Consider the following 15,553-nt stretch of genomic DNA (forward strand, 5'->3'; position numbering starts at 1 on the left):
CCTAAGAAACCTGTATTCAGGGTCAAGAAGTGACAGTTAGAACCGGACATGGAGCAACGGACTGGTTCCAAATTGGGAAAGGAGTATGTCAAGGCTGTATATTGTCACCTGCTTATTTAACTTCCATGCAGAGTACATCATGTGAAATTCCAGGCTGGATGAAGCACAAGCTGGAATCAAAATTGCCAGGAGAAATATTGACAACCTCAGATATGCAGATGACACCACCCTAATGGCAGAAAGCAAAGAGGAACTAAAGAGCTCTTGATGGAGGTGAAAGAGGAGAGTGAAAAAGCTGGCTTAAAACTCAGATCATGGCATCTGGCCCCATCACTTCATGGCAAATAGACGGGAAAACAATGGAAACAGCGACAGATTTAATTTTCTTGGGCTCCAAAATCACTGCAGATGGTGACTGCAGCTATGAAATTAAAAGATGCTTGCTCCTTGGAAGAAAAGGCAATGACAAACCTAGATAGCATATTAAAAAGCAGAGACATTACATTGCTGACAAAGGTCTGTTTAGTCAAAGCTATGGTTTTTCCAGTAGTCATGTATGGATGTGAGAGTTGGTCATAAAGAAGACTGAGGGTCAAAGAATCGATGCTTTTCAACTGTGGTGTTGGAGAAGACTCTTGAGAGTCCCTTGGACTGCTGCTGAAGCTGAAGCTCCCATACTTTGGCCACCTGATTCGAAGAACCAGCTCTTTAGAAAAGACCCTGATGCTGAGCCAGATTGAGGGCAGAAGGAGAAAGGGAAAACAGGGGATGAGATGTTTGGATGGCATCACTGACTCAATCGACATGAGTTTGAGCAAGCTCTGGGAGATGGTGATGCACAGGGAAGCCGGGCCTGCTGCTGCAGTCCATGGGGTTGCAAAGAGTTGGACACGACTGAGGGGCTGAAGAGCAACATGCCAAATGAAATGATTGAGCGTCTTTTCAGGTATTTATTGGCTGTTTCTGTAGCTTCTTTGGAGAAATGTCTATTCAGATCCTCCACCTTTTTAAATTAGATTGTCTTTTAGTGAATAGTAAAGATTTTTTAATGTATTTTATTTTTTTAATTAAATTTTTTTTTTGCTGTGCTGCTTTTTGCTGCAGCCTATGAGTTTTCTCTGATTGTGACACAAGGGCTCCTTGTTGCCGTGTGTGGGTTTCTCTAGTTGTGCAGCGCAGGCTCTAGAGCACAAAGGCTCTAAGTCTATACCAGTGAGATACTTCATAGCACTTATTTCATGTATCCCTGCTTTTTTTCATCTAACTTTATGTGGTAGACCTATCCCCCTATATTATAAAGTTCTTTTACATGATTAGCTACATAATCTAATTATTTTCTTATTGGAAACTTCTTTCTCAGTTTCACCATTATAAATATTGCTGCCACGGCTGCCTTCATTCCTAAGAGTTTAATTTCGTTTGTGCAGCTTTTGAAGATATTTTTACATATTGAAAACATGAATCTTTTAATTCAAACTTTGAGTTGATTTTCTTAAAAGCAGTAGAACAGGAACAGGCAAATGAGGTGTCGAATCCCACGCTTGCACCTTAGGGAAGTCACTTAACTTTCAGAGCCTCGGTGTTCTCATCTGAAAAATGGAGATAATGATACCTTCAGAGAGTTGTTTTGAAGATTAAAGACAATATAGGGATGTGTGTGCTTGCATATATTTTAAGAACTCAATAAATAGTACTCATAATGATTATCGTTATTTTCATCATTCTTGTTCTTGTTGCTAGCACTATTAAATTTGCAACAGGCAGTGGAAACAGAGCAGAATACCTGTGAGGAGATGGTGGGGGGATGTGCAGGTCCTTCCTACCAGCCTGGGAACTGCAATCAGAATAAGCAGACATTAAATGTTTTCTCACCTCAGCCAAACAGAAGTGTTTTGGTATCACACACCAGATAAGTGTCCACACTCCTAAATCTTTGTATGTATCTAAGATCAGTTTCTTTGGATCATTGCCCAGCAACGTCTGTGAGAGGGTTTAACCCAATTCATGTAACTGTTGAAGATATTGTTTGCATATTGAAAACACTTACCTTTTAGTTGAAACATAGATTAGCTCCAAGAGAGCATGGCTCTGTCTGGTATGTTCGTCATTTTACATCTTGCATCAACAAACACATGATAGGTGCTGGCAGAGGAAGGTAAGAAGGAAGGCAGCAGCCCCTAGTTACATTTTGTTATATTTTGCCTAGAAGACCAGAGAAATAGCCATCTGAATCCTGAGAAGAACTGCCATTTATTAAGCATCTATCACATCTGCTGTGTGCCAGGCACTCTTCTGGTGGATTTGTGTATGTAATCTCAGTTAATGTATTTAAATATCAAGATTACCATGTGCAATACGATCCGCAAAACCCCCAGTTTGAGGGTTAGTGACTAGGCCAAGGGCATGCTGGTAAGAGCTGAGCCTGGATGCAAATACTTCAAACACTTGCCTCTCTGATGCTAAAGTCTGGGTATCCCCACTGAACTAGAGCATCCTTTACATTGCTGGTAAACATGTGTGTCCTTTCGACAGTCTGGAGAGAGGCTGAGAGAGAAAGGCCTGGGGGCTTCCAATTGACTGAGCGCCTGCTCTGGGTACAGGACTGGACCTGCCCGACGCTGGAAGTTCAGTGGTGAACATAAGCTAACATCTTGCTCTCCTGGAAACTTAAGCCACTTGGGGAAGTTGGATGCTATTCCAGTAATCACATGAATCCTTGATTACAGACTGTGACCAGTGCTCTGAAGAAGTTCTGAGGCATCAGATGGATGCCTTGAGAGACTTTAGCAGGAGGTTTGAATAGGTTCCCCTAGCAATGGCACCCCACTCCAGTACTCTTGCCTGGAAAATCCCATGGATGGAGGAGCCTGGTAGGCTGCAGTCTATGGGGTTGCTAAGAGTCGGACACGACTGAACGACTTCACTTTCACTTTTCACTTTCATGCATTGGAGAAGGAAATGGCAACCCACTCCAGTGTTCTTGCCTGGAGAATCCCAAGGATGGGGGAGCCTGGTGGGCTGCCATCTATGGGGTCGCACAGAGTCAGACACGACTGAAGCGACTTAGCAGCAGCAGCAGTAATTAACTAGACATGAGTGGCAGTGAGAGCTTTCAGATGAGGAAAGGATGGAGGCAAAGACCTTGAGCCTGAAAGGGGGACTGAAAGAAGGCTTAAGTGATGAAAGCAGGTGTGAGGTGATGGGGAGCTGGGAGACAGCAGTGGCCTCAGAGGCCTGGTTAAGGACTTTGGCCTTGATCCTAGGGGCAGCAGGCAGCATTTAAAGGGCTTTAGCGGGGCAGTGGCATCATCATCATCAGATGGGCTTTATAGAAGGATGAGCATGGCTGGAGGTGGGGGCTGGATCGGATGACCTGGTGGCAGTGGAATTCGACAGAAGTGGAAGGGTTTAGGAGATGTTTAGAGGGTAAAAATGACATAGGTGGTATGAGTGATCCTTTCTAAAAAGTAGCTTTGTTTAGGAGTCAGTATGTTTCTCTCCAAGGTCAGAGTTTGAGAATATTTGATTTTTTCTTTTCAGTACACCAGAGAGCTTCCTTTTAGAACTCTGTGCTGAAACTCTTGAAATGCTACTTCCCATCTCCTTCTTTTAAGGTTTAATAAAACTGTCTTCCTAGTCCTGGATGATTCTTGTCTAGAGCTGTGTCAGCCCAGGGTTCTGGACTGACCACCAGATAATAAGTGAATACTGTCACGGTGCCTAAGTACAGACTGAAATAGTTTCTCAGTTAGTTATTAACTTGACTTACAGAGGAGCTGTGTAAAAATAAACTGGGGGATCTGTTTCCATTTCACTTAAAGACAGCATTCAATATACAAAGCTGCTGCCAGTCTGAACTGGATGAGAACTGTTTATACCCCAAGCTCATTCAGAATGCCTGGGATATTTCTAAAGGTTCAGTCTTGGCGGCAGCAGCTGAGAATGCAGAGATAAATAAAAAAGTCATGAGACACGGCTGACAGGGTTCGTCTGTGTTCATTCACACCCCGGACTCACTAGGCTTTTGAAGATGCAGAATTTCGAAGGACAGCCTACTACATAGAGGCTGTTTGAACTGCTGTGCTAAATCTCCAGTCTTGATAACTTCAAAATGGAACTACCTTTGTAAAATCTGATGTAGAAAGAAAATACTAATTGATATATAAATACATATGAGTAGCACAAAAGCTCACCTTCATAATTTAAAGAAAATTTGTTTAAATATTTATTTCCAGTTGTCCTAAAGTGACCACATTGTTGCTGTTCACTCGTCCACTGGTGTCCGACTGCGACCCCACGGACTGTAGCACACCAGGCCTCCCTGTTCCTCACCATCTCCTGGAGTTTGCCTGGAGTTTGCATTACCTGTATAATTAAGAAATAATTTTATTGGGCATCAACCACGTGCCAGGCAGGTTCCATCTCATTTCACCCTTTGCACTCTATTACTGACCCCATTTTATGAGTGAGGGAGCTGAAGCTTCAAAGAGGTTAAGAGACTTGCTCAGGTGACTCAGTTGGTAAATGATGGTGGGATTCAAAGCCAGGTCCCCTGGTTTCAGAAGCTGTGCCCTTAACAACTAAGCTGTGCTCCGATGGCCCCATTCCTTCCCCTGTTGGAGCCTCAGTTTCTGTTATCTATGAAAAACAAGTCTTTTATTGATGGTCTCCCTTTCCAGGGTCAAAACTTGATATTGAGATTCTGTCTCAATATAACTAATATTGTCACTTCCAGCACCAAATATTTCCACTTACAAAATGCTGCCTCCCAGGAGACTTCATTCTGAGTTTACATTGTTTAGAAGTCAACACCAGTAATTACTGCACATTCAAGACTGTCCACCCCAGTCCCTTGTGGCTTCCAAGTTGGCTCAACTTTCCTCAAAAATAACACAACCCAACATCTGGCACCATTAGGAAAGGGAGGGAAACGTACCAGAGCACTCACATTACCCTCTGCATGTCAGCATCTTCCAGTGGGGACCTGTGGAGTTTTTTTCACCTTTTTTTTCTATATTTTTCAGACTTTCTATAATGACTGTGAACTGCTTTTATAATCAAAAAGCAGTCTTATTTTAAAAATCCAGCCCAGTAAAACAGAAAAGAAATAGAACCTTGGTAATATATATTGTACAGTCCCCTGCCTTCCTAACTGGAAAGTCTGGAACATGACTTTAAGCTCTGTTGGCTGATTCTGGGTCATTATCAGGGGCCTGGTTCTTACTCTATACTGGTATGAATGGTGGTTAAGACCATGGATTTTGGACTCAGATAGACCAGGCTTAGAGTTCTGGCAGGGCCATTTCTTTTAGCTCTGTGACCTTGGGCAAGTCGCTTAGTGTCTCTGGGCCTTAATTTTCTCATCAGTAAATGGAAATAATACTAGAAATCTATCTCCCGGAGTGACTACGAATATTAAGTGAGGTGATAAATTTGTGTAAAGCCTGAACATAATGTCTAGCATTCAGTAAATGCAAATTTTCTAATTAATTCTGTGATATTGTTAATAATCTGTTGCAAGTGTGGAGCCCTCAGGGACTACCGAGGCACCTCAGACTCTGCCCTGGATCTGAATGAAAAAGTCCTCAGATTCTGGTGCCTGTTCTCTTCCTCCCTGTTTTCCTATTGTGTTTTATTTTATCTTTTGTTGAGGTGACACTCAGCAGGATGTACTAATTCTCAGTGTGCAGCGCAATGAACTCGTCTGTATGTACATACAACGTAACAGCACCCAGATGGTTGAAGAATGGGCCCCACCTTCCAGGGGCCTCTCTCAGGCCCCCACCAGGCAGCAGCTGATCCCAAGGCAAACTGTATTTGGATTTCTATCACCGTGGAAAAGGTTTTGCTTATTCTTAAACTCCATATAAATGGAAACTCAATATAGTATCTGTGTCTGGTTTCTTTTGCTGGACATTGCATCTGGGAGACTCAACCAAATTGTGGAGGGCAGCAGCAGTTTGCTCTTTTTCCCTAAACTGTAGCATTCTTTCCCTTGAATATCATCACAGTTTGTATATTACTTATGGATAGACAGTTGAGTTGTATCCAGCCTTTACGAACATTCTAAGCTGGTTCTCCTGCATTGCAGGCAGACTCTTTACTGTCTGAGCCACCAGGGAAGCCCATGTGTTTTTTGGTGGATGTCAGTACTCACTTCAGTTGAGGATTATCCAGGAGTGGAACTGATGGGCCTGAGAGTGTATAATAATATTTAATTTGGCAAGATACTTTCAAATAGCTTGCTAAAGTGGTGGGACGGTTTCCCATCCCCACTAGTGATGCCTGAGCATTAAGTTGTCCTGCATCCTTGTCAACACTTAGTGTGATGAGACATTTTCACTGTAATCATTCTGGTGGGTGTCGTGGCTGTCCCACTGTGGACCCTCACATTTTCATGTGCTTATCAGCCACTGGGACACTGTGTATGTGCGTGTGTGTGTGTGTGTTAATCGCTCAGTCATGTCCAACTCTTTGCAACCCCATGGACTGTAGCCTGCCAGGCTCCTCTGTCCATGGAATTCTCCAGTCAAGAATACTGGAGTGGGTTGCCATTCCCTTCTCCAGGGAATCTTCCTGACCCAAGGATTGAACCTGGGTCTCCTGCATTGCAGGCAGATTCGTTACTGTCTGAGCCACCAGGGAAGCCCATTGGGAAACTAATTCATTCCTAAATTCAGTTATGCTCCAAGGATAACTCAGCTTGCCAGTATGATGCTTTAGGAATGGGCACACAGCTCTGAGAGGGGTCTCAGAGACTCTCCTGTGACTAATATGCCAGAGTTTGGGGAACACATTCCAAAGCATCTGCACAGCTTCTTCTGCTTACTTTCAGGCCCTCAACAGTGTTTGATAGCTGAGCTTGAAGATAAATAACTTTCAAATGAGTGACATGAGTTTTAATGATGCTAAGTGAACTCTTTAGCAGCACTTCAGCTTGTATTTCTACAGGCCACTCAGGAGAGAAGAAGTCACATTTGTTGAGTACCTACTACATATCAATTCCTGCACTGGGGACTTTAGGTACATTATCTCCCTAATCTTCCTAAGGACTCCTTGAGGGCAAGATTATTTCACTCATTTCAAATGAGGAAATGAGGCTGGGACTGGGTCACCCGGCTATTAGATGGAAGAGCCAGGATTCGAACACTGGGTCTACTTGTCTCCAAAATCGTCCCTTCTGTGAACAAGCAAGCTGTTCCTAGCATACATTTCATTAATATTTTTTGAATGGTCACCTCTACCAAGGCTTCCATGAAGGCTCAGTTGGTAAAGAATCTGCCTGCAATGTAGGAGACCTGGGTTCAGTCCCTGGGTTAGGAAGATCCCCTGGAGAAGGAAATGGCAACCCACTCCAGTAATCTTGCCTGGGACATCCCATGGACAGAGGAGCCTGGCGGGCTACAGTCCATGGGGTCACAAGAGCTAGACATGACTTAGCGACTAAACCACCACCACCGCTCTACTAAGGCAACTCCACTCTGCGTAGAGCTCTCCCTGGGGTCTCCCAACATCCTAACACCGGATCCGCTGATACCAGGAGGCCAGCACCCCGCCCCTCCAGACTCCCCAGCTCCTCACCTTCCTCCTCCGTTCCTCTTCCCACCTCTGTGCTCTGCCTGATCGCAGTAACACCACGCACCTGTTGATGCTCTGACAGTCTGTTTTTCTTCTGTCTAGTATATTTTCTGATAATTCTTTTAGAAAAAGTTTCCCAATAGTATACCAATGCATGTATATTGTAGACATTTGGAAAAACGAAAATTCACCCATTTCTTTTCAATCATTTTATCTATGTTTAGTTTTTTGTTGTTGTTTAGAGAGTTAAAAAGCTGGGCTACAACTTAGTTATGATTGTAACTTTTTTTTATAGGGCAGTCACATTTAAAGGATGTACTATGAACAGCTCACTCAGGAACAAATGTAAACTAGGAGTCACTTGTTTTAATTTTTTTTCACTTGTGTTTTTAAAAAAATTTTTTTCAGAAAGGCAAGAGGGAAAACTGGGGCAGAGATGGCTGAGTGGAAGAAACTAAATTCTGCTTTACTTTCAGAAGAATCAGCTTGGTTGGCTTTCAACACCACCAGACGGAAGCCACAGTGTCCCCTCTGGGGACATTGTTAACTTTGGGAATGGAGCAAGAAATTTGCATAATCAAAATGTACAGGAATTTTATAAATTCCACTGTATTTTGCCCTTGGCTTGTCTCCCTGTTCCTTTAAACTTTGCAGAAGCACATTTGCAATGGCAGCCTCCTGTTTTATGAAGTTTATAAAGTATCAGATACCTATTCATTCCCCAGGGGTTGGGCATTGTGGTTGTTCCTAAACTGTCTATGCAGGAAGTGAATCTTTATTACATCTTTATTACAGAAATCATCTCGCTAGGGGGAGACCAAGACCCTGGAGAGGGTAAGGGCGTGAATGCAGGAGCCAGGCAGCCCACAGTGTGACCCCAGGCCCCTCGTGCATGCTTCCGTTTCCTCATCTGTATGATCACTGGGAAAAGAATAGCATGTACCTCACTGCTCCTTTGTATGTGCAAAGGGCCCAATGAGCACAAGAGAAGTGCTGTTTTATTATTTACCTGGAATCCTAAAAACTGAGTGCTAACCAGATTTAAAAAACATATTTTAATCCTTATATGCATACTGCTGACTTGAGAGTGTGAACCAGTCTCTGCTTTGTAACCTCAGGGCCCATCTCTGCGATGGATGCACATTTACTGAAGCAGCTTCTCTCTCTGGTTTGTAAGCATCTCTGTGCTGTACTGTGTGCTGTGCTCAGTTGTTCAGTCGTGTCCGACTCTTTGCAACCCCATGGACTGTATTCCGCCAGGCTCCTCTGTCCATGGGATTCTCCAGGCAAGAATACTGGAGTCGGTTGCCGTGCCCTACTCCAGGAGATCTTCCTCATCCAGGGGTCGAACCCAGGTCTCCTGCATTGCAGGCAGATTTTTTTTTTTTACTGTCTGAGCCACCAGGGAAGCCCATGAGCACTGGAGTGGGTAGCCTATCCCGTCTCCAAGGGATCTTCCTGACCCAGGAATCAAACCGGGCTCTCCTGCATTGCAGGTGGATTCTTTACTAGCTGAGCTACCAGGGAAGCATCTCTAATTCCCTGTTAATTTAACTGCCTCTCCCTCTAGGCTGTGAACTCCTTGAGGTCAGAGACTGTACCCTGAAAATAGTAATGGCTAATGTGCAGTGCGTGTTTCTGTGGATCCGACTCAGTGCTGAGTGACCCCTTTGCGGGCCTTGTCTCAATTGCCCCCCTCAAAGCCTTTAGGAGGCAGGGCACCTCTCAAACGTGGGCCCTCGGGAAACAGGCCCTGAGTGATGGCTGAGCGATACGTGCTCTTTCCCAAACTTGTCACATCCAGAAGGATCACTCAAAGCACGGTGGTGGGAGCAGTCCTGATTCCCAGGCCTCACTCTCCGAGATTCTAATTGTCAAGGTCTGGGACCCTTTGCACTGAGGCCACACATGGGCAACTCGGAATGAGCACCTGGGTGACCCTCCCTGCATCTTAGGCAGCTTCTCTAACCATGTCTGGAGTTCTCAGCTCTGTGACCGGCTGGAACCGGAGAGTGTAGGGGGGTGATCGAGAGGCGGAGAGTGTAAGCGGGTCTCATTAATATGCGAGGCCTTTCTTGTCACAGTTCCTTTGACTGAAGCTGAAGGGCTGGCGCATCAGCCCGGGATTTTCCACTCTCTCAAAGCCCTTCCGGAACTGGCTGCTCACCAGCCTGCCGAAGGGGGACAAGGACAGCGCAGGGGCACGGAGGCAGCCGTCCATTTGTGATGGAAGCCAACCTTAGGATGTCTCTAAACTAAGGTGGAAACTGGGGTCTCTCGTCTCCCCGCCTGCTCCTCCCCGCTGCCTCTTCCCTTGCTCTGTCCTTCTCCTGAATAACCTCTCTGTGCAAGGTTCTGTTCCATCAAGACCAGGAGGAGAAAAACCACTAGGGAGAGGTTTTATGTTTCTTAGTTTTTCAGCAAAGTCATCCTTGTACATGGTTCCCCTGGTTACGGGTATATAGGATAAAGCAGGAGGCTGAATGAGCATCAGCGCTGTCACGGTCTTCTCTGGCAGTCACTTTGAGCTCTCAGCTGTCTCTCTGGGTGGTTAAGGGTGTTAGGGTCAGGAGGCATTTAGACACTGTCTCCTGATTTCCTGCTGTGACTGACACATGAGAATCAGCTTGCTTCCACCCCATTCACGCCCTCCCAAAAGACTTAAATTGCTCCTTTCCATTCCTTTATTAGTTGACTTTGTGATTTCAAGTAATAATACCCTGCCATCTTCTTACCTTTTATTTGAGGGGGGAGACATATACATAATGACAGCTACCATAAAACACGTGTAACTTATAAAGCAATTACTCATGTAACCATCATCCCAGTTAAGCAAGTGGAACTCTGTGGGCACTTTTAAGGCTCCCCTCCCCCCACGAAGCCACTCACCCTAACCTTAGTGATGATCATGATCTTGCTTTTCTTTAGAGTTCTTCTCATCTTTATAGGTATCCCTTAACATCTAAATGTGTTAAAAGTAGGAGCACACTCTGTGTTACTCTGTGCCTCGCACCCTTTCCTTCAATACTGTAAGCTAACACAAGCTGACATGAGTAGTTTCATTCGGGTTCACTGCTGTATATTCACCGTTCCAGGAAATCAGCGTTTATTGACGCAGTCAGCTGGTGATGGACTTTTGGGCTGTTTGCAGTTTTTTCTGCTGTCATGAACATCTTCATTCATGTGTGCCAGTACACGTGAGCAAGGTCTTCTCCAGGGGCTGAATAAAGAAGTGGAATCACTGCCTTGTGGGGATGCACACAGTTTCACTTTAAAATGTCGGTTTGCCTGTGTGTTTGCACCAATGGACTGTCCCGACCTCCAGAGAGTCTGACCTGATTGGCCAGCGTGAGGCTGGGCACCAGGAATGTTCAGAGTTCCAGGTGATCCCATCAACTCCAGTTAGTGTCGTGATACTCCAACTTGGAAGGAGTGTCCCTAGCGTCCCTTTTGACTCTTCTCCCTCAAGATTTTTGTATAATGATCTGAAAGAGAGAAGAGCTTTACCCAGGCGAGGTCAAAATGTGGAGTTGGGGAAGAGCATCTCAAGGCGTGACAGGACTGGTTAAAATCCTGGGACAAAGGAAAGGGATGCAGGTGGATTCTTCCAGCAGGGTTGAGGAATTAAAGAGTTCCCAAGGGCTGGGAACTCCACCTGTCAGCCAATTCCTCCTTCCTCCCATGCTACCAGTAGCCTGAAGTGTCTGTCTGCCACTTGTAGGCCAGAGAGAATGTCATTCATACGGCTTATATATTGAGACATTGAGGCTCCTGTGACCTGCTCTGAGGGTCTTTGTAGTCACGTTTCCTTAAAGAAACCCTGGTTTGGGTTTCTTGACCCTGCCTGAATCTTAGCAATATACAAGAGCTTTGAATGAATACTGATGCCTGGGCTCCAGACCAATTACATCAGAATGTCTGGGGAGAGACCTAGGTACCAACAGGCTTCAGAATCTACCCAGGTAATTCTTAAATGAAGCCAGGATAGAGAACCAGTAGTCAGTGGGTCTCAGCTTTATCCAGTGTCCAACAGAATCACCAGGGGACTTGTTAAGAACACACGTGGCTGGGCTCCACTTGCCTGGGGTAGGGGCCTGGATGTGTATTTCTAGTAGGTTCCCGGTGATGCAAACATTTCTAGTCCCCAACCACATGTGGAAAACCACTGTACACGGGGTTTCCCTGCATATTTCGTGGGCATCCAGGGCTGCCATGTGCTGAGCTGCTCCATCCGGCTATGTTAGCCCCCTTCTACCTCAGTATTACATTATCAGGCTGGTAGCTTGAAATCAGCCATGGAAACTGGCAAATGCTACAAATCAAAACTCTGCCACCCCAGTCTGTTGCTAAACATTTCATATCCTAGTTCATGTTATGGGCCCGCAGGATAATTTTCCCATGCCTATAGGTTCCTAGTATTAAAAATATTTTTCTGGTTTGAGTTATTAATACAACTAATAGTAGTTCACAAAGCCAATTAAACACATTCTAAAACTTGATAGTTATTAAATATGGAAAGTGAAGAAGACTCTAGGGGACACCAGCATTTCAAACTGCATCCCTGTTTGGCCCCTGGGGATTTTTGACGCCCTGGGCAATGCCAGGATGGGGAAACTAACACTGTAGGTCCACTCAAGGAAGCCAAGATTTGGAAATTGATTGTCTTTGAATAAAACATGACCAAGAACTCTTGGGAAGTCTTCGTGTAGCCCCAGTCTGAAGACCGCTGGGCTAGCCTGTCTAGCCTACTGCACTGCATGGGATGGGGTCCATGGCCAGCCTGTGACCTCAATCACTGGGAGGTCAGGCTTGATTGAAATCTCTTCTCTACATGGTACCAACCCCCAAATACCCTTTCCAACTTGAACACTGCTCTCCACACATGACCAGAGCCTGTGGCCTTGCTCTGAATAACCCTTTAGGCATTAACATCGGGGGCAAGCACTTGGACACTAGAAGCAAAGATTTATTAAAAACAGAGGGTCTTTCCAAATGGATCCCCCACCCGCCAGGAGATTGGATTTCCGTACATCTTGGGGGAGGGGTTTTTATCTATCGGGACAATTTCCCTTACAAAACAGACCCTGTTGTGTGTTCACCTAACTTTCCTGTTTGGCCAACTCAGGAAATCACCCGGATCACATTCTCGTCCGGTCCATGAAAGACAAGAAAAGGTTCTCTTCTGGCCGTGCATTGACCCCACTGTTGTCCTGAGTTTTTAATTTTGGGTGGTGGTGGGGGGGGACAGGGTGAGTGGTGATAGATTCGGTTGAATCGAGAGCTTCGAATCTGTCATCATCTTTAGTGAAACTTCCCTCAGTGCCCCTGACCTGCCAAGCATACTTTTGACCTTCTTCTGAACTGAACTCAGAACAGCTGTGAACATTTTGTGCAGTTTCTTTGAAACCTCAGGTGCTGCCAGGGGAGGACAATGGCCCTGTGTTCTTCCTGGTGGATCTGTGGGCTCAGAACCATTGCAGGCGCTCAGTGGGATTCAAAGTAACTGACTTCCGTGTATCAAAGTTTGCGGTGTCCAGGTACCACTTCTGTCTAGGTGTGTGTTGATAAATCAGCCCTGACTTTTCCTTTCATTTCTTTGCAGTGAAATGCAAAATGGAGGATGAGGAAGAGGCCGCAGCTAAGGCTCCACAACCTTAATAGCTGTCTGCGTCTCTCCCACGCTAAGCTCCAGTTACCCACCTGGAGGGCAGTGTTCTAGCTCTGCTTCCGCTGTCCTGTTTTCTTGAAGGACTAGATCTGGTACATTCGGATAAGGATCTTTTTGTTGCAAACATATTGTAGTGGAAATAGTTTATCATAAAAAAGTAGTAGTTTTAACTTTCTGCATTATCCCCCGATTTTATTCTTTCATCTATTTCTTCAGCAATCTACTTCTACATCACCCACTGCTAAACTGTACAACGAACTCTAGTTCCAAGGGATGTTGAAATGTTCTAGTTACCAGCTTCCCACTTTTGGTCGCCTTTGCAAAGATCCATGTTTAAAACAAAGTCCCAAACCTCTGCAGTGGGTTTAAGTTTATCCGCTGAGCATGCTTTAAAAAAAAAAGAAGACATCATTGCCTGTGATCCTTTCACAAGGAGGTTGACCCTGAACTTTGACTGCAAACCTAGCAAGATGAGATGCTTCAACACAGGCAACTATAACCGATAAATAAGTCTTGTTGTCTATGCTCCAAAACATTATAGAAAGTTCCTCATTTCATGGGTAAACTGAATTATTATCTTCAATTGTCCCACAGTTTGCTGTTACCCATTTTTGAATGGATTTTCCCATTCAAAATGCCACAGACTTAGCCTCCAGGCGGATCTGAAAGCCAAACAGTTGTATGGAGTTGATTTGACAAGCTACCACACGTCTTAAGTAAATAGTAAAGCCTTTATTTTTTTGTGTTAAGAACAGCATTTTGAAAATAAAACCTATCTGCCCATGCTTTACAACCTTTTAAATCTGTAATATTTATTATATACAGTCATTTATGATACATGTTGATTGTCTTGAAATTTCTTTAATGATGTTTTTTTTAAGTATGCAACAGTCAGCCAGGGGAGGATAAAGGTACATTATAAAACACACATTAATACATTTAATAAATATATATTATCTATCAAAAACGAGCCTTAGCTCTTTATCAATTAATAAAAAGCACCTGCTGAGAACTCCTGTAAGCTGGTATAATCATTGCATCATTGGATTATAAAAGCCACAATGCTCCCTTTCGGTTCAGGGTTCAACTCGGCCTTGCCTAACCAGGAAGACCACCCCCACTTTGCCCATGTTTCCTGGACTCTGACAGAAACTGTGCTAAAACAATGGATCCCCAGCTTGCAACAACCATATCTGCAACCCTTGAGACACACAGAACTTCCCAGTCTGTCCTTCCCTCCTTCCCTCTCCCCCTCTTCCATCTCCAGGGGAGGAGTCCAGCACAGAATAACCATTTCCTATTAAAGGGGAGAAAGAGTGGCTGTTATAGTCCCAAGGTGATTTTGATAACTGCATCTGGAAAGAGTTGTGCTTACAATGAGGTGTTTTGATCACAGAAGCTCTCCTTCCCGGTCATTCTCCCCAACGTCTTGTTTACAACAGATCTGAAACAGCGGTGCCATTTAATTTTGTATTTAAACTTCACTTGGTGTGGGGGCTGCCACCGTCTCTTGGCAAAGATGTCTCTTCGAACCCTTCAGGTGAAGTCCTTAGAAAGAGAACAGTTTCCTGCCCTCCCCCTCACTCCCTGCCTCCCACCCACCTCCACTGGGAGAGCACTCAGCCCCCTCTTGACCTTAAAGCCAAAATAAAATAAAACCCAGAAGCGCAAAAAACTATCAGAAACTTGAAAAGAAAAAGGTCTCATTAAGTGAGGTTTCCTGTGGCTCAAAGCCAGTTCTATTTTTGCGGCGGTGAAACATTGCTTTCCGCTTGGAGCCATCTCTGCTGTGTTCACCGTGCATGCTTAGACCACCAAGAACTTAGAACATGATCGTGTGAGTTCTCCGCTCTGCAAGGGCGGGGGCTCTTGCAGCCTAAGCCCCTGATGGGATCAGAGAGCTCCGAAGGACTCCAGGGAGCAGGGGTGAGCCACTGTTTCCTGGCATGAGAACATGTATCGTGGCCGCTTTTCACCGGACTGGACCGAGGTGTTCGGAGATTTCTGTGATTTTCAGAATTCTAGGTCCACATGCATCCTCCCACACTCCCAACCCCAGCCCAGGTCTTAGCTTCTCCCCTCTACCCCAATACTCCCCGTGGCAGTCCCCCACCGCTCCCGCCCCCTGACCCCAGGGGCGTTCCTGGCACAGAGGTCTCAGATCTGACTCTCTAGAAGCAAGCACGTGCTCCGGCTGGGTGGGTGCTTCCCTGCTTCCCCGGGTCGGATATGCCCCCTCTTCCCCTTGCTGGCAACATGTGGAAATGGGCTACCTTGGAGGAGGGCCACACGGGGGCCAGATTGGCC

At 45.2% G+C, this 15,553-nt stretch overlaps 1 protein-coding gene and 1 long non-coding RNA gene across 5 annotated transcripts in view; one reads left to right on the forward strand and one right to left on the reverse strand.

Annotated features, from left to right (window-relative positions):
• IQCK (IQ motif containing K) overlaps positions 1–14,418 on the forward strand; it is a 155,824-nt gene extending 141,406 nt beyond the window's left edge. For all 4 annotated transcript variants that reach the window (XM_055561839.1, XM_055561842.1, XM_055561840.1 and 1 more), the window contains one exon: positions 13,181–14,418. In XM_055561839.1, the coding sequence (XP_055417814.1) occupies positions 13,181–13,236 (56 nt within the window). In that variant the 3' untranslated portion in view covers positions 13,237–14,418. The remainder of the gene's footprint in view (positions 1–13,180) is intronic.
• Positions 1,117–7,620, reverse strand: LOC129637620 (uncharacterized). Its single transcript, XR_008707550.1, has 4 exons — positions 7,582–7,620; positions 4,194–4,365; positions 1,784–1,834; positions 1,117–1,589 (listed from the first exon to the last, which is right to left on the reverse strand). It is a non-coding gene; the product is annotated as an uncharacterized LOC129637620 (long non-coding RNA).
• Positions 14,419–15,553: the final 1,135 nt, after the last annotated feature.

The sequence above is a fragment of the Bubalus kerabau genome, chromosome 23 (assembly GCF_029407905.1).
Source record: "Bubalus kerabau isolate K-KA32 ecotype Philippines breed swamp buffalo chromosome 23, PCC_UOA_SB_1v2, whole genome shotgun sequence".
NCBI lineage: Eukaryota > Metazoa > Chordata > Mammalia > Artiodactyla > Bovidae > Bubalus > Bubalus kerabau.